This window comes from Poecilia mexicana, unplaced genomic scaffold (genome assembly GCF_051168715.1).
Source record: "Poecilia mexicana isolate PSO_F unplaced genomic scaffold, ASM5116871v1 scaffold_23, whole genome shotgun sequence".
NCBI lineage: Eukaryota > Metazoa > Chordata > Actinopteri > Cyprinodontiformes > Poeciliidae > Poecilia > Poecilia mexicana.
In genome coordinates, this window is record NW_028263392.1 from 22,539,337 (window position 1) to 22,557,886 (window position 18,550).

Consider the following 18,550-nt stretch of genomic DNA (forward strand, 5'->3'; position numbering starts at 1 on the left):
GCAGCGCCCCCACAGGCCAGGAGGGGAACAGGTTGCTCAAAGCAGCTGGAGACAGAAGAAATGTTTTGGTTTCTGTAGAAGTGAGTCCACTGGACCATCAGGAGGAAACGTCATGAAACTGGGAATCCTTTGGGATCCTCAGGAGGAGCTGGAGGGTCGAGGAACTGCCTCTCTCACTTCCTCGCAGACAATCGGACAACATGGAAGGAAGGATAAACCTGAGACCACCTGCGACATAAAGCCATCATGCAGTAAAATTTGAAATATGTGTTTTTATTACATCAGTTGTGAAGTTGAAGTGTTTTCCACAGAAAACACATGAAATTAATTTAAGGTAGATTATTCTGGCTCAGTCTGAGGTGAGAGGGAGCCGATCTTCTTCCTGTGTGCCCGTCCTCCTGCAGACTCATGTGTACATGGAAACGTAGATCCACTGGAAACAGAGAGAGCAGCATTAGTGGTTCCTTCTGCTCCACTCAGAGGAGTGAGGCTGACGTCTTCACCTCTGATTCCTGCAGGCTCATCGTTTTCCCATCAGACAGCTGCCGGAAGATCTCTGTCACAGAAACTGAGATGTTAGCGCCTTTAATCCGGATTAGATGCTTGATCTGGACCAGAAGCTTCGGTCGCAGCCGGCTGACTCACTGAACATGCAGTCCAGACGCAGAATGAGGCTGATGAAGCTCTCCAGTGTCATATGACCAGAGGAGGCGCCGTAGCGCAGCGCCATCAGGTTCAGTGTGTCGTCAGAGACTCTCATCCCTGGAAACACACAGACCGGGTCAGGACCGGGCCCAGCTCAGAGCCAGGTCACATGACCAGGAGGTTCTGCAGAACCTGGAGTACCTGAAGCGATGAGTGCGTTCCTGAGCTCCGTCAGCGACAGGGTTCCGGTCCGAGAAACATCAGTTTGAAAGAAAATGTCCTGACGAACAAACGTTACACGTCAATAAAACACGGAGGTTTGTGGAACAGGAAGGTGGAAACACGTCTGGGTCTGAAAACTTTTGGAAGCCGCAGCAGCTCAGAGCCAGAGTTGATGTTGTTACCTTGTAAATGACGACTTTGTTCCACAGTCGGATGAACTCGCTGCTGTTCAGTCTCCCAGTTACTGACGTCTTTAAACTGATTGTAAAGGAAGAAAACATGTGACCTGCTGCTCATTAAACCTCAGGAAGCAACAAATGGTCCAGTCTCATCAAAGACGCTACAGACGGGGTTTCCCATGGCTCAGTACAGGGGTCCCTTCTGTTTAATATCCATTAAATCAGACTAGTTACCATGACGATGCAGATGATACACACCTCTACATTACTATGTCATCAGGTGACCTTTGACCCCATCTAATCACTGAACAGACAACAGATCAATATGTGAAGGTGACAAAACTTTCTCTGGCTGAACAGAAACTGGAGTTATTATCCTCAGACCTACACAGGAGCGATCTAGAGTTTCAGACCTAGAGTTACAGATCTAGAGTCAACACAGCTTCAGTTCTTCCAGCTGGATACCAGAGATCAGGCTGACCTCTGACCTCTGACCTGACCCTTTGGTTCCTCAGTGGTCCTTCTAGCAGCTGCAGAACATTTCAGGCCCAGAGGACTAAAGTCTCCGACCAGAGAAACTCATCCAGGATTTAGTGGCTTTGATTCCTGCAGATCTGTGATCTGGTACCTTTGGAGCAGTGTGCTCTGAGTTCACCATGGAATTTGCTTGATTGTGTGTGAAAGAACAAAATGAACAAACTGAATTAACAACTGCAGCAGCGTCTTGGCAGGTCCTGGTTCTGACTTGGTTCAGCCTGCTTCCTGCTGTCAGACGGGTTTTGTTCACATCATTTAATGAGGTCAGAGGTCAGGCAGCTCTCAGGTCTGGGTGTTACTATGGCAACTCAACAGAAACAGTTTGGTTATTTTTCTCTTATTAAATAAAATGTTAATTTAAAAGCTGCTTTTGGTGTTTACTCCATTTATCTGTCTGATGTGAGCAAAGGAGAACCCTGCCAGGCGGGCTGGGCGGTTCTGAACATCGCAGCAGGATACGTCCATGAGAGCTACCATGCTCCGACAGGCATCGATGCTGAAACCCCCGGATTGCAGGTCTCCTGCAGACCCAAGCACAGAGTGTTAGCATAGCAGCAATGGCAGCATTAGCAGCTATCGCTGACAACGCGATGCCAGTGATAGCTGGCAGCTTTAGCAGTGATAGTTAGCAGCGTTAGCAGTGATAGTTAGCAGCGTTAGCAGTGATAGTTAGCAGCGTTAGCAGCGATAATTGGCAGGGTTAGCAGTGATAGTTAGCAGTGATAGTTAGCAGCGTTAGCAGTAATAGTTAGCAGCAATAGTTGGCAGCGTTAGCAGTGATAGTTAGCAGCGATAGTTGGCAGCGTTAGCAGTGATAGTTAGCAGCGTTAGCAGCGATAATTGGCAGTGTTAGCAGTGATCATTAGCAGCGATAGTTGGCAGCTTTAGCAATGATAGTTAGCAACGTTAGCAGCGATAATTGGCAGTGTTAGCAGTGATAGCAGTGATAGTTGGCAGCTTTAGCGGTGATAACTAGGAGCGATAGTAGCAGCATTAGCAGTAATAGTTAGCAGCAATAGTTGGCAGCGTTAGCAGTGTTAGTTAGCAGCGTTAGCGCCTCCTGTTGATGATCACAGAAGGATTTTGCGGTCTGGACCTTTTAGAAGGTTCTCGTTTAGGATTTTCTGGAGCTGCTCTGCGTTCATCTCTTCATACTGCAGGAAACAAATGACACTCAGCTGATGTTTCTAACCCGGCATCTCTGCAATCTGTCTCTACCTCCGTTTTAGCAGCAGAGCTAATTTCTTGTTTCTGATCTCTAAAAACTCAGAACTGTTTACCTCCGTCTGGATTAAACTAGTGGTGGGACTCATTAAATTGTTTAAGTTAATTGCAGGGTCTGTAATTAATCATATCAACATTTTCAACTCAAAACCCCTTTATGCACATAAATTATTGAAAAAAATAACATATTTATGGTTTTTAATCTTCAGGTTCTTCAACCACCACATTGGAGCAAAGTTAATATTTCTAGAGTTTCAGGAACTCCAGACAAGTCTGGAGCTTCTTTAGAATGTGGACGCTAACATTAGCTTTAGCTGCTACATGTTTAGCATCAAGGTGCTATTTTAGGCCAGAACAGCTTTGCTGATAGGCTAAATCCTTTTAGCACAACTTGAAAGGAGAGTTTTGTCTTTTCCAGCGTCCAATTAAATTGTTTAGAAGCAGAAATTAACCCCAGAGGCCCAAGAGGAGCAGTTATGTTGTCCATTGCTGCCTTTAACATTATGTTGAAATATTTAACTCGTATAAAAGCCCTGTAATTAATGAATTGAAGTTAAAGTACTAAAGTTCTGGCCTTATTTTAAATAAATGTTGATAAATCAGAATATGTACCTTGTCTGAATGTTGACGGAAGAAAGCGTCCTTATTTTCATCCTCCTGTCTGTTCACCTTCATCGCCTGAATAACACATCGGCCATGTTTGAATTCAGTCAGTGCCTCGTCAGCCAGACATAATCTGTGATGATGTGATCTGGTACCTGTGGACCTGGTTCTGGAGAGCGCTCACCAGAGTTCTCACTGTGAACAAAAAACATTCACACAGAGTCTCTTTACAAACAAACACTCCTTATTCCAGAGTGGAACAGATGCAGAACGCGACGACGTTGTTGATGATGCAGAGACGTACTAGCAGCGGGTCTCGGTCTTGGACAGGATGGTCAGGAGGAAGGACGCCGTCTCGTTGGGATGGAAGGTGGACGGGACGATCATGTACTCTCCAGGCTTCAGCGTCAGCAGCTCCATCACTTCCCGAGCGTTCATGAAGGTCTTCGTTTGGGCGACGGGTTGTTGAGAGCTGAAGAACGAGGCCGTGAATTTCCCCCTGTGTGCCTGATGCTGTGGCACCACAGAACGTCTCAGGTCTCCAACGCTGATTTATTAAATATGAAATTAATCTTGAAACTGTGAAAATACATCTTACCTGTTCTTTCACCTGGAAAAATCAGATGAAAAGAAATCAGCTTATATTTAGACATGCAACAAACAACCTTATGTTTACCTGCAGGTGTAACAGAGTTACAAATGTACTTTTAAAAAAAATTATAATTTGTAATTCATTTTATATTGAGAATATGTGAATTTTATCTTATTTAGTTATTTGTTGTTTTGCCTGGGGGGGTCGCCTTTCTACACTTTGCCTCGTTTGTGTCTCCTGGGCTTCCGTAGCTCGGTCCGCCCTCATAGCATCTCCGCTTTCCCCTTTTCCCTCACAGCTTGTTCTGCGCTGCTGTGGGTAAGTCAGACAAGTTCACTGCTGCGATATATGTTTATTTTCTTTACGGATGTTGTTGTTTATGTTGAAGTTTTATCATATGATGTTTATTGTTGTTTGTTAATGCGTTATTTTGCAGTTTTTACCATCATTGTGGGTTTTTATAACCAGTTTTATTATAATTTTCTTTCTTTTATTTTGGCGCGAAAAACCGGTGCCAATCCAGCACACTCCGGTTGAACATTGTTTTTATTTTCACATTTAGGCTGGAGTGCAAGGAGATTAGAAGAGGAGGTTGATTTATTGTTTTACTCTTCTTCTCCAGAATAAAAAAAGATTTCATCGAAACCTGATTGCCTGATTGACTTACCACCCGTTACACAGGTGCCAACAGCGAACCACGGCGGGTTTACATGCCGTCTCCTGGATATTTATGGGACGGTGAGCGGACCTTTGGTGACAAGGTTCAGGGTGTCTACAGTGCTGTAGAACTAGAGACCGGTCTTGGTCTCAGACCACTTTTTGATGGTCTCGGGTGTTGAGGATTTTATTTCAAGACTGGTCAAGAACACAACTGTAAAATTATCACTTATCACTAAACAGTTAATTTGTTGTCGCATGTACGGAACAACGCTGTGACCAAAGCCTGCAATCCAGTGATGTTACATTCATGAACGATCTGATTTTACTAAACGGGTCTTTACTAAGGATGACAGAACTGGAGCCTCGCTCAGAGCCATTCCTTGTTCTTGTAATGCTCTGGTACTCTGCAGTAGCCATTATTATTTTATTTAATCATATACATTGATATTTATTAGTAAATAAATCAAACAAGAATTTAAGAGCAGACAGAGCATGCTCATTGCTCTCCGATTGATTTCGTCTCCTGTCATGTGGCAGATGTTACAGCTCTGAGCTGCTGGGCTTCATGCAGCAGGAGAGAGAGAGTCAGACGCCTTTTGCCTGGTTCCTTCTTGCTTGTTGCGCCCTGCGCAGTGTTCACAGATGAGCGTTGTTTACCGTCGGGGAATTGCGTTAATTGCTCCGTTTAATGGTGCAGACAGTGGGGGTTTCTGACATGGGCGATGTGGGCAACCGCCCAGGGCGTTGTCTTTTTGGGATGGCAACAGACTAGAGTTTGAATTGATAATGATACTGGTTAAATTTATTTCAGCTCCAAGAGTTTAATATTTAGGTGTTTTTATGGGAATATGAATCTTTCAGATCAATGCAAGAAGTAATTTTGATCATATTTCACATTGCATTGGGTCACGTAGCGCAGGGCTGGTCTTGGTCTTGTCTCGATACACTCAGGTCTTGATTTGGTCTCGGGTTAGGTGGTCTAGACTACAACACCATCTACAACAGGGGTCCCCAAACTTTTTCCTGCGAGGGCCACATAACTGTTCCCTTTTCTGGTCGGGGGCCGGTCTTAGTTATTCGAGAAAGAAACCTTAGAAAACTTTTGATGAGGGGGGTGGGGGGTTGTGAAACTGTGGACCAGGGGGTTGGGGGGGCTGGATTACTGCCGACGACATATTCGCGTTTGTAGATAGATTTTTACCCAGAATGCAAATGGAAAAAAACCGTGAGCGAAACGGTGACTGGTACTGACTGGTATATATTCCATTGAGGGAAACTAAGTTTCATATCTGCTCAAGAGCTCCCCTGGTGGTTGAAGAAAAATCCACATATATATGAAAAAAAACACTGAATGCTCTCTGGTATTGTTCAGGGGGCCGGACCAAATGAGGAGGCGAGCCGTAGCTTGGGGACCCCTGATCTACAAGTTCACGTGGTGGTACTCAAAGGTTTGCTTCCTAAATGCTCCAAGCCTCCTAAAGGTTTCCCTTCATGGTGCTAAAACCTGGTTCACACAGCGAGAGTTTTCTACACATTTCCCCTTCAGCCAGCCTTCAGGACGCCCTGACCATCGTAGTGCTGTAAAGATGATTTTAAGAGATCTGCAGGGTAATAATTAGAGGAATGGGTATCTGCTGGATATGTATTGAACAGCAGATTGGTTAATCACAGAGTTCCTGACTACTGGGCTCCACCAGCAGGAAACTTGCAGGTTACCGTCTCAGTACCTTGAGGAACCAGCAGTGCTTTTGGTTGTAAACCGGCCTTTATGTTTAAGGAAAGCCTGAGTGCAACAGGCCATGCAGCAGGATTCGGTCTCTCTGACCTCCATGCCAAACTCGACATGTGGAGGAAAAGTAACTTGGTGGATGTACTGGAGTGTGTGCTACCTGCTCCTTAACTAGCGTCTGATAAAGCTGGATTCTATGATGCAGAACCAGCCTCCACCATGCTCCACAATTAAACTGTTCCTGTTTGGTTTAACTGACACACAGCGCCTGACCCAGTCAGTAGAATGAGTCCTGGTGCCAAATGGATGAGATTTACCTCGAAGATGGAGAAGCCGATGTGGAGGTTCTGCACCAGGTGTCGGTTCCTCTTGTCATGTTTTTGCATCAGAGACACCAGGATGTTTTTCTCAGCCTTTTCGCCACACAGCTTGACTCGGTACTGTGGATTGGTCCAGAAGCTGTCTGCAGACACAGGTCAGGCTTCTCAGCAAGGAAAGGACAGCTACAGCCCAGAGGCTGCATGCACTGGGTCAGTGAGATGAAATCTGCCAGATCGTCTGCCTGCGTCGTGCCGCGGTCCGGTTCAGGTTCAGAGCTACGCTACGCTGCGCAGCACTCCACCAGCCAGAGTTCAGGGAAACCTTGTTCATGCTGTACTTTGCAGCTAGACAGCCTTGGTCTTAGAGGTCTGACATTATTTAACGTGTTTTGTCTTCATGTGTTTGTCTTACTGGGAAACTGGATCAGTTTCAGGAAAGCTGCAGTCTTTACTGACAGAGGACTTTCTGTTTCCTGATGTTGAAACAATGAGTCATGAACTTCTACCTGCTCTTATCAGAAACAAGAGTTTACTGACGTTCATGTTTGAATTTTAATAATTAATCATTAAAACTGAAAAGTTGGACTTGGATCTTTTCTGTTGGACTCCTGCTGAACCTTGTGCAGGGTTTTCAGTCCAAAGTGACTCCTCACAGTTCAGTGTTAGGAACCAGAGACACAACCCTCCGTCTCAGGTCTTCCTCCTGATTTAGATTCTCCCATCTTCCCATCAACTGACCAGTTTTCAAAAGATGAGGAGCAAACTCTAGATGGCTGCCCAGATAGCACATGATGTTAAATCAACGTTGAAAAATAGTTAGAATCGTTGATTTTTGGTTGAAGTCGACAAATGACGGTGGATCAACCATCAAACAACCATCCAATCAAACCGTTGAAACTGTGACATTGAATCAACGTTGTTTTGTGGTTGAAATCTGATCACTGAAATGCCGAAGTCTGATTAATGGTTGATTTTTGGTTGAAGACGACAAATGACGGTGGATCAACCATCAAACAACCATCCACCTCTAGCCAAGTAACCAATGTTGAAACTGTGTCATTGAATCAATGTTGTTTTGTGGTTGAAATCTAATGACTGAAATGCTGATGTCTGATCAACATCTGATCAATATTGAATCAATGTCAGATGCACCCCTTCCCCTCCTCTCCTCCTCATCAGCACTCTGGGTCAGAGCATTTTATTACTGAGTGGGGGTTATCACATTTAAATTAACCACTGCAGAGGATAGTCGGTGGTGATTCCTTTCTGTACATTTTCTTACTTGTTCATAATAATTCTCACTGACTGTGTGTGTGATATATTGACACAAAAACATCTACAACTTACTACAAGGAGTGGAGCGGTCCACCCCCACCGTTTACATGAGTGGGATGTCCCAAACACACAGCTGCTTCGCTGTTGGCTTGTTGGAAAATATGTTAATTCAATGTTGAATTGCCATCACAAAGGTTGCATGTTTGGTTGAGGTCGACAACTGATGGTGGATCAACTATAAAACAACCATTCAATTCTAGCCAATTAACTAATGTTGAAACTGTGTCATTGAATCAATGTTGTTTTGTGGTTGACATCAAATAAATGAAATGCCAACGTCGAATCCAGTGTGTTTCAGCACTGGTCCTCCAGGCCCTACAAGTTTTAGGCATTTCCCTAATTCAACACACATGATATTAATTGACGTCTGATTAACGGGGTTTTGCTGAACTGAAAAAACGCAGGTCAGTTTGATTGACGTCAAGGTTTGGGGAAGAACTACCCAGATAGCACACGATGTTAATTTAATGTTGAATTATGATCACAAAGGCTGCATGTATGGTTCAGGTCAACGACAGAAGCTGGATCAACCATCAAACAACCATTCAATTCTAGCCAATTAACATTCATTGATTGAAATGCCACATCGAATCCAGTGTTTTTCAGCACCGGCACCAGGCACACTGCCCTGCAAGTTTTAGCCATTTCCCTAATTCAGCACACATGATTTTAATTAACATTTGATTAACAAGGTTTTGCTGAACTGAAAGCATGCAGGTCAGTTTGCCTTGAGGATAAGGTTTGGGGAAAAACTAGTAATCAAAGTGTTCAGGTGTTTTTTGCACCCCTCACCACCGCCTGCCATTCAAACGCCCAACCCCCTTCCCTCCACCCGCCACCCCCACTCATGTAAATGGCGGGGGTGGACCGCTCCACTCCTTGTAGTAAGTTGTAGATGTTTTTGTGTCAATATATCACACACAAATGGTCAGTAGGACTTTTTTATGAAAAAGAAAGAAAATGTACAGAAATGAATCTTCACCCACTGTCCTTTACAGAGGTTAATTTAGAATGTAATACCCCCCACTCACTAATAAAATGCTCTGACCCAGAGCTCTGATGAGGAGGAGAGGAGGGGAAGGGGTGTGGCAAAAGAGCTGACATTGATTCAACATTGATTCAACATTGATTCAACATTGATCAGTCGTTGATCAGACATTAGCATTTCATTCATTAGATTTCAACCACATAACAACATTGACTCAATGACACAGTTTCAACATTGGTTACTTGGCTGGAGGTGGATGGTTGTTTGATGGTTGATCAACCGTCAGTTGTTGACCTCAACCAAAAATCAACCATTCTGACTATAATTCAACGTTTATTTACCGTTGTGTGCAATCTGGGCAGTTTGTTGCATCCCTCATCACCTCCTCATCTCCCCCTACTCCCTCCCAAACCTCCCCCACCCAGCCGCTCCTCCCAACCTTCTCCTCTTTACCCCCTCTCATCCCTTCTTCCCTCCCCCTCCTTGAGCTCTGGGTCAGAACATTTTATTACTAGGTGGGGGTTAATCATGTTTCAAATTAAGCACTACATGTTGAGAACAGTGGGTTGTGATTCCTTTCTGTACATTTTCTTACTTGTCTGTAAATATTATTACTACTGTGCATAATGTGTTGACACAAAAACATCTACAAGTCTGTACTAGGAGTTGTACAGTCCACCTCCCCAATTTTACACTTGTGGTTTGTCCCAACCAAACAGCCACTTTGCTGCTGGCTTGTTTGCTACTGGCTTCTGAATTGAATTCTCCGCTGAGCACTTTTATGGTAAGTTTTTCAATATTACTTTGATCTTAAATGTGTTTATTGAAAAATAAGGGCATTGTTTTGTGCCCATAGTAATCCTGGTTATTTTGGGGCAAAACGGATATTTTTAATAATTGAGGTCATGTCTCCTTTTGTATTATTTTCATCCTACCCACCACTCCAGGCCTAAGTATGAAATCCTGTGAGATTTTGTGGGATTTGAGTTTTTAAAATAGGGCGGGGCCTATTGTTTGGTCTGGGAGAGCATGTGGTGGACAAGGAAGTGTAAGGCTGGCTGGTCCAGGTGGGCTTTAAATTGTTGTGATAGTAATCACTTGTTTTTAACTTTTTATTATGATATGCTTAGGGTCGTGCTTAAATGAGCCTCTGTACCAGAACAGCTGAGTTGGATGATTACATGACCGTCTGCAGCCATCAAGAAGTGCAGAAGGTTGTTAATCATCCACAGATTCAATCCAGGTGAGGCAGAAAGGAAACACTTAACATGTAAGGCAGGTGAAACACTGAACTAAACCTGCTAATGACTGATTCAGTCTGTTGATCCTTGGATTGGTAACTGGTTAAATTGAACTGGACTATTGTTACTTGTGTGGGATCTTTATTAGCATATAGACTCTTTTTAAGGAATTTAATCAACTTATTTGGAAATATTTGTAGTTGATGGAAGATTGAACCAGCTATTTGATGGAAGTTTATTCTGTATAAATTATAATTTTTCCAACTACACTATAAATCACCTTTTGTTCGATTTATTTGTCTCTGGTGTGTTAAATAAACCCTGATCCTCCCTGAGTTTTATTGTTAGGTTTTCTGATAAACAGCCCTTTATTTTAAATATTGATTTAATATCAATATCATAAATCCTACACTACTGCAGCTTGATGGGTAAATGCAGTTGTATATGTAAACATTAAGATAAATATTAATGAAAGATTAAGATATTAATTTAACAGTGAGTGCACATGGGGAACTATATGGTTTGTATTTGTTCTCAGACCTGTAACCAGTTCACTGTTTAATCTTTCATTGTGTTTCAGAACTTTTCAAATGTTTATCATATTTCTAACTGGCACCTTCCTCACTTTTATTTTTTTCAGCTGTTGCTCTGCAGTTTGACCCAAAGCTGACTCTTGAGGACTGCAGCAAAATTGTCAAGAAGTGGCTTCATTACGCACCAGAACGAGAGGAAGACATCGCAAGGAATCAAAGTGACGCCAACCAGAGTCAAACTGGGGTTACCACAACTTGTACTGTTTCCCTACTTCATACAGTACAAAGCTTAACTTCATGGACTCTGTTCTTCTGTGGACAACATACTGTTGTTTTGACAGTCAAAAAGGAATCAAATATGTTTAAAGATCTGTCCCTCTTTTCTTAAATAAAATGTTATATCAAACCCATGTTGTCATTTTTAAACTTTTGTACACAGTTTACGCATCATCTGCCAATAATACAGTGTTTAACACCAGTGAAGAAACTTTTAGTGGCATGTTATGATGTAGACCTATCAGACGTAAAATGTACATAAATCCTTAGCTTTCATTCAATATAAAAACAACCCAAATCTGCATGTACATCCACAGTCAAATGAGTGTTGAATCAACATTGATTCAATGTAGAATTAACACAAATCTGCATGCAGATCCACGTTCAGCTGATGGTTGAATGAACGTTGATTCCTAACTGATTCAATGTAGAATCAACACAGATATGCATGCAGATCCATAGTCAAATGAGTGTTGAATCAACATTGATTCAATGTAGAATTAACACAAATATGCATGCAGATCCACGTTCAGATGATGGTTGAATCACCATTGATTCCTAACTTATTCAATGTAGAATCAACACAAATCTGCATGCAGATCCACAGTCAAATGAGTGTTGAATCAACATTGATTCAATGTAGAATCAACCGAAATCCGGATGCAGATCCACGTTCAGATGATGGTTGACTCAACATTGATATAATGTAGAATCAACATTGATTCATAACTGATTCAATGTACTATCAACACAAATATGCATACAAGTTGACATACAGATGATGGTTGAATCAACATTGATATAATGTCAGTTATGGTTGAAACCCTAACGTTGATTCAACATACAAGTCACCGACCACTTTCAATGTTGTTTCAATGTCAGCGTTCAACGTTGATTCAATGTTTCTGGCTGACATTGATTCAATGTTGTTTCAATCATTCTGTGCTATCTGGGTGGATTATGTAAGAGAAAAGTTGCTGCTTCCTTCTACATATCTCTTTACGTTTATTCTAAGCAGTTGTTTCTCCCTGGAATATTTTAATTCACTGAAAACCTCCAAACAGTTTTATCCACACTGAGCCTTTCAGCCTTTCCTCTGGTGGATTTACTGGAAAGATTACTTACATTGTTTAAAGCATTTTGATATTTTCTGCAGTAGTTGTAATAGATTACCTTTGTAATTCATGCAGCCTCCAGCCGTTGTTCCCGCCACCCACCAGCCCTCTGCCACAGAGGTCGTCCACTGGGAAGACGGGTCTTCGTCCAGGAAGTTTGGGTTCAGACCACAGATGTCAAGATCAGTGAAGAACTTGGAGAAGTCCTCCAGCATCATCCTGTCATGATTAATGATGTCAAATAAAATGTCAGCTTTAAGCTTTCAGGGGGAAATAAAACAAGACGTCTGGATGAATAATTTAACTCACCAAAACTCTCCGTCGTTGACCACTGAAAGGCATTTCTCTCGGTCTTGGGAGCTCACGGTCTGCCACAGAGACGAGCTGCAGGGACAGCAGCGGTTGTTAACTGTTTGCAGCATTATTTAGCTTCAGATGAATGAAGCATCTCCAGCTGCAGAGCCATTTATCATGAATCAGAGATTAACTTCTTCACCAGTCGCTCCAGTCTCCGTTCCACTCTCCTTTTCCCCAGGGATTCCACAGACGCAGCATCTTCACCGGCTTCCCTCTGCTCGTCATCTGACCAGCAACACACACTGTCAGCAACAGCCATGTTTATTACGACCGTGCCTGCTGGTGGGAGCCTTCACCTGGACGACTCCAGTCACAGTGTAGGCGTGGCCCTGGACTAGGCCGTTGGGAGACAAGGTCAACGAGGACGACTCCTACAGATGCAAAACAAGAATTCATATTTCTGACAGCAGAAGATGCTGCAAATCCAACATGGATGGGTGGTTCATGCAGCTCATCCATTACTAGGGTACTGGATGATATGCAGCATTAAACCAGCATGTAAAAGAACGGCGGACAAATCGTCTTATTGTAGGACCTGTTCTTACTGCGAGCTGATCGCTGTTTTGTTGTTGATTAAAAGGAGGAACCTTGAACTGATCCAGATCTTAATGTCCTTCAGACAGAGGCTTCAGTAACTGGATGTGGCTTTTAAAGGAAAATAAAGCTGAACTTCAGTGGAGCTGAATCTTGTGCTTTGGATGGATCGATCCTACTGGCAGCATGCTGAGAGATGGTCTCCACATGTCAGGGAATGCCAGTTTATCTAAAAAGATCATTGAAAACCTATAAAGATTTTTTTCTAGTTTCTTTATTATTTTTCTACTAACATCTAATTGGGATTAGGGTTAGCTGCATGTCTGAGTTTATGAATCATTGGCTCTCACAGCGGGGGTTTGTCATCAACATTTGACTTGCTCCATTGTTTATTCCCAACACTGACCCATTATTGCCTGGTCTTGGTGTCTTGGTGTGATGGAGGTCTGTAGTCAGGGTTTGCTGCCCCAACCAGCAAGGAATGACCACTACGTTTCTGTCTCACTCACAACAGACTGAACTAAGACAAGTTTTCCAAAAGGTCTCCAGCTATACGCGGTGTAGAAACCAGTGAAATCTAAACATTTTGAGGTGAACATCATAAGAAAATGGAGGACAGATTTCTCCGTACCCCTTGTGGCGTGCTACAGCTGAGCAGAGCGCCAAAGTTCCCTGCTCTGGACATCAGCTCCCACAGGTCCGGAGGAGGATCTGACAGCTGGATGCACATGTGGACGCCTCCAGTGAAGTCCATCATGGCCTCTGCAGGAGTCCCAGCATTCATGTCGGTGTAGGAGCCACACACCCTGATGGAGGAAGGCATGAAAGGTAACACGCAGAGAGGAAGCTGCTGAACACGAGCGGTCTGAGCGTACTTGGCGTATGCTTTCTCCAGCAGGGCGGGCCAGAACTCGTTCTGCTTCTTGGACTGAACGAAGATCAGGCTGCCGTTGATTGTTGGCAGCTTGTCATCAATCACAACGTCCACCCACTTCCCAAATCTCCAGAACTAAACAGAGAAAAAACGTTTTGTTAGCCCAGAGAACTAGCTGCCAAATAACCACTGGTGTTCAGAAGTTTACATACACCTATCATGGTGACTAAAGTCAGAACCATCGGAGGTTTTAATGCCTTCTGTTCGAACCCTTTATTTCCTCCATAGTTTTCCTCACTTACATGTTTGAATGTTCAGGAAAAATCCAGACCACAATCTGCTGCTCCTCTGCTCAGAGGAAACAAAGACTGAACAATTAGATCCCAATGAAAAGTCTGGGGGAGTCTTTAAGACCTGGGAGCACCCTACCAACCGTCAGCCATGGTGGTGGCAGTGTCATCCTGTGGGACCGTTTCATTACCAGTGGTCCTCTGCATCGTGCAAAACGACTAAAGAAGGAGGTCAGGCTCCAGATTCAACTCCAACCTGGACCCAGTTGGACAACGATCCCAAACACACGTTACGGTTCTGGTTCCCAACACTCTGGCCTCCATGGACTTCAGCGCCAGGAAACCAACCCGGGCTCAAATATCCACCATGTTACTCAGCCAAATGCAGAACCATCTGCCTCTGGGGAAGTTGAACCTACAACCCTGTTTGAAACTGGATGAGGAAACATGCAGACGGCACCAGAGTATAGAAAAACCCGCGGACTTCATCAGACTGCAGTGGAACGGACTCCGTCACCAAGTGAGCCTTCCCCATAACCAATAAGTCAGTTAATCACGTTATAAATTAAAATGAGCTCAATAAGTTCAGTTTGGACAGCAGTCATTAAAGAGATGCTTCTCTCACATATCTATTAAAATCTGGGGATTTTTAAAGATTCTGGGACTTTTGCCTGTTTTCCCTGTCCAAGCTGAAATATTAATATTGAGAATCATCATAATCCATTTTAATTATTGTTGTTTGTTTAATTATTTTGGATATTTAAAATGTTTTCCAGCTCCAGTGTTAAATGTTCTTTAGTAAATAAAGTCTTTGAGTGGTATGGATCATGATCCCCTTATCATCATCGTTATATTAGTTGACTTTGTTGTTTCTGGCGATAATTTCTGGGACAGTTTTCTTGTCCGGTAAAATGAGTCCTTGTGGCCGGCATAGACAGCAGAACCAACCCGGGGAGGAACGTCTCCGACCGGCAGCACGACTCCATCAAGGACTGCACAGTTCATCGAGCGTCACTCTGAAAGCCACGCCGACGGACTGGCAGGACAAGCGCTTGTAAGAACCAGGCCTGTTTCCATGGAGACGGACGTCGTTTTACCCTGAAATGAAACAGGCCGCAGTAGTTCTCATCAAAGCCTTGTTCCTGAGGGACGACCTGCTGGAGGATTTGATCCTGGAATGTCAGTGCGCCGATCGATGCCAGAAACCAGCAGTTTCCTGATCAGAGAAACAAACAAGTTACCAGGAAATCCGATGAAACGGCGTACAACAGGAACGGCGGCCTCACCCAGAACTCCTTGACCAAAGTCAAACCTGGAGAACCCTCGCAGGACGAAGGACGGGTTCTGAACAATTCTCTGCAAGAAGCAACAAGTCAACCGGATTTCCATCTGACACCTGCAGCGTCTGATCAGCCTAATCTGAAACCACTCACCGCCGGCCGGAGCCAGACGACCCGGGCCAGGTCCGAAGGGCTCAGGACTCCCTGCCCGATGGACTTCCTGTCAGGCGGGAACATGTCGTCGATGAACTTCAGCCGCCTGCTGACACAGAACTCCTTCAGCTGCTGGAAGTCCTGTCCGAAGAGCCGGCCGGGGCTGCAGGCGCGGCCGAAGCCGTCCCGGCGGTGGCGGGCCTCCATGATGTTCAGACAGGCTCCTGGAGGCGGCATGGCTGTGGGCCGACGGCTGGGCACGTTACAGACAGCCCAGGTCAAAGGTCGCCGGACTCTGAGTCAAGGCAAGGCCTGGTTAACCTGAAGCTCCTGTAAAGAGCTTTACATGAGAAAAGAGTTGAAAAAAACAGCAAAATTCAGAGCTGGTTCATCAGTTCAGCAACAAGCTGTAACCATGTGCCGTTTCTGGAAGTAACTAGTAACTAGTTAGTAGTAACTAGTAACTAGTGGAGACGTTCAGGACTGCAGGTCCAGTTCCATATTCCAGTTGATTTCCCAGAGAACAGCGTTTCGGTGGTTCTGCAGTTTTCTACAGCAGAACCGTCTTTATCCTCTCGTCTTTCTAAACCTTTTTCCTTTCAGGTGAAACTTTGTTGAGCTCCTCATGTTTCCTCCAGATCTTCATTCCTAAATAAAATCAAAGGTTTCCTTTCATCTGAATTTCCCTTTGGGAATGACTCTGGAGGAGGACTCTGGACCCTGATGGTCCGGTCCGTTCTCTCCGGCCCGGTTCTGATGTTTCTGCTTCAGAAGCCATTTAGCATAAAGATGGTTGGAGTCCAGCTGCTGGAATGTCTTCCCATTAACATACTTGGATGCAGCATTCTGCACAGTTAGCGTCTTTAGCATTGACCTACTGTCTGGTCAAAAACAGTGGACAACAGGATTTAACTAGGCCAACAGGTTGGATCCTGCCATTGGATCAGCTGGTGCAATGAGGAGCTTCTAATTTCTTACACACATCCTGTGTTTGATCTTTGGCATCAAGCAAAAATAATCGTCTACAGAAACTCCTAAAACTGGGTTGAGAAAAGTCCTAGGCTGAAAAACACCTGGAAGGAAAGTGAGAAGCATAGAAAACCGAAGCTAGAACTCAGGAATGGTTCAAAGAGGAAATAAAAGCGCTTCCACACCATGTGAAGGAACTGGAGAGACAAAGACTGAACAGCTGAGTTTCCATGAAACTCACAATGGGTGAGAAAACCGCTCTGATTGGTGAGCCTATGAAGGGGTTTACCCATCATGCCTAGCGCCTCCTGAACCTGTCTGCAATGCAGAACGCAGAAGTCATCCAGAGAAAGCGAAGAATCATCAAGGAGTCTCAGCATGTCACAGCGTCAGCTCCTCAGATAAAACTAAACATGTAAATCAGATTCCTGCTGCTAACCGCCGCTGTGTGTCCTGCACTGAGAGCCGGAGCAAAGACAAGTTAGAGCTTACCTGGAGGCTCAGAGGGCAGGACAGCTGAGACTTTAGATCTGAAGCAACAGAGAAACGATGTGAGCCACACCTGGAGGCACCTGCAGCAGCCGATTGCGGCTTCCTGCCTGACGAGCCAACAGGTGAACCTGCTGCTGCATTTATGACTTTATGACAGGTACGCTGATCCCAGAGCAGTGGCTCACCTGTCAATAATTACCTGAATAATCAAAGCAGTTGGAGCAGCAGAGAGGTGACCCTGATAAAAACAGCCTGAACCGTTTCCTTACAGAAACACTTCGCTGCCCTGCTGAGTTTAACAGCTCTGGACTGTTCGACAGGCTCAGCAGCATCACAACATTCAGTCGTTTCATAAAGTCTCTACTCCTGGTGTCTCCTGTTCAGTTTTCATAAAGCTGCGGAAGCAAACAGCCGCGCCTTCCTTCTTTGTGTTCAGCTCTTACAGAGTTATCTCCCAGCTGGAACCAGAAACAGCTCTGTTCTGTTTCTGGTTCTGGTCGCTGTGAACAGAGACGTTTATTCCAGCCGCCTCTCTGAACTCGGCTTGTTGGACCACAAAACTCTTCTCTGAGTTTTACAAACGCCTCTGTAAAATTCTCCAAATGCAGTCAGCCCTGTCTCAGAGGATGTCACAGACTCTCCATACAGACACCGGAGTACATAAATCTCCATCCAGCTGGGAACGTAGCAGAGCCGAGACAAGGCCAGCAGATGGCAACATTTAGTCCTGGTTTAGGACTCGCCTGTTTCTAGATGTTTCTGTGGAACAAAACTACAATTATTCCAAAATATTCAAAGAAGAAAGCTGAAAAGCCACAATGCCACTCCAATCGACCGGCACCATTCATTTCCCTCGGTGCTGATTGGTTGAACCTCCATGGCGGACCCCAAGGCCAGAACCACCTGGCTGCAGAATCTCCTCAACCTTTGACCCCGATGCTGAGGCAGCAAAGACCTGGGATCAAGGAGCTGCAGGATGAAAGTCGTGGACCTCACCGCACCTGCATCAGTTCACCTAATGAACTTCCTGCTTCAGAGCCACGTCTTCTCCTCCAGCCAGGTTCTCAATCTGACCAATCCTGAAACAGACAACATGGAAAACAGCTGGATGAGTCTCTGGCAGCTGGAGCCATTCTCCTCCAGGTGAGAACCAGGCCCTTAAACGCCTCGCCTCTGGAGCCTGCTCACGGTTCCACCATCTTCTCAGCGCCGGTCTGCTGGCATCCATGAAGAAAATCAGTGCAAGACATTTGGAGGTTAAAAACTCCTTCCTTCACAGTCTCTGATGTGCTTTAAGATTTTCTGCATCTTTTCCAAAAACGCTTTAAGAATCCAGACAAGCGCGTCTGATGGTCACACACCGGGCTGAGTTTCATGCTGAGGCGCCGACATGTTCACCGAC

At 44.5% G+C, this 18,550-nt stretch overlaps 1 protein-coding gene and 1 long non-coding RNA gene across 2 annotated transcripts; one reads left to right on the top strand and one right to left on the bottom strand.

Annotated features, from left to right (window-relative positions):
* Positions 1 to 257: 257 nt before the first annotated feature.
* LOC106904864 (calpain-8-like) lies at positions 258 to 18,484 on the bottom strand. Its single transcript, XM_014969357.2, has 21 exons — positions 15,688 to 18,484; positions 15,541 to 15,610; positions 15,352 to 15,470; positions 13,966 to 14,099; positions 13,722 to 13,896; positions 12,853 to 12,927; positions 12,696 to 12,781; positions 12,509 to 12,583; positions 12,258 to 12,418; positions 6,709 to 6,854; positions 4,009 to 4,020; positions 3,715 to 3,923; positions 3,566 to 3,605; positions 3,420 to 3,485; positions 2,680 to 2,737; positions 2,043 to 2,104; positions 1,050 to 1,118; positions 847 to 925; positions 646 to 762; positions 504 to 556; positions 258 to 433 (listed from the first exon to the last, which is right to left on the bottom strand). The coding sequence occupies exons 1-21, from the start codon at positions 15,922 to 15,924 to the stop codon at positions 407 to 409; spliced, it is 2,070 nt and encodes a 689-aa protein (XP_014824843.2). The 5' UTR covers positions 15,925 to 18,484; the 3' UTR covers positions 258 to 406.
* On the top strand, positions 9,858 to 11,214 carry LOC148152649 (uncharacterized). Its single transcript, XR_015762197.1, has 2 exons — positions 9,858 to 10,277; positions 10,916 to 11,214. It is a non-coding gene; the product is annotated as an uncharacterized LOC148152649 (long non-coding RNA).
* Positions 18,485 to 18,550: the final 66 nt, after the last annotated feature.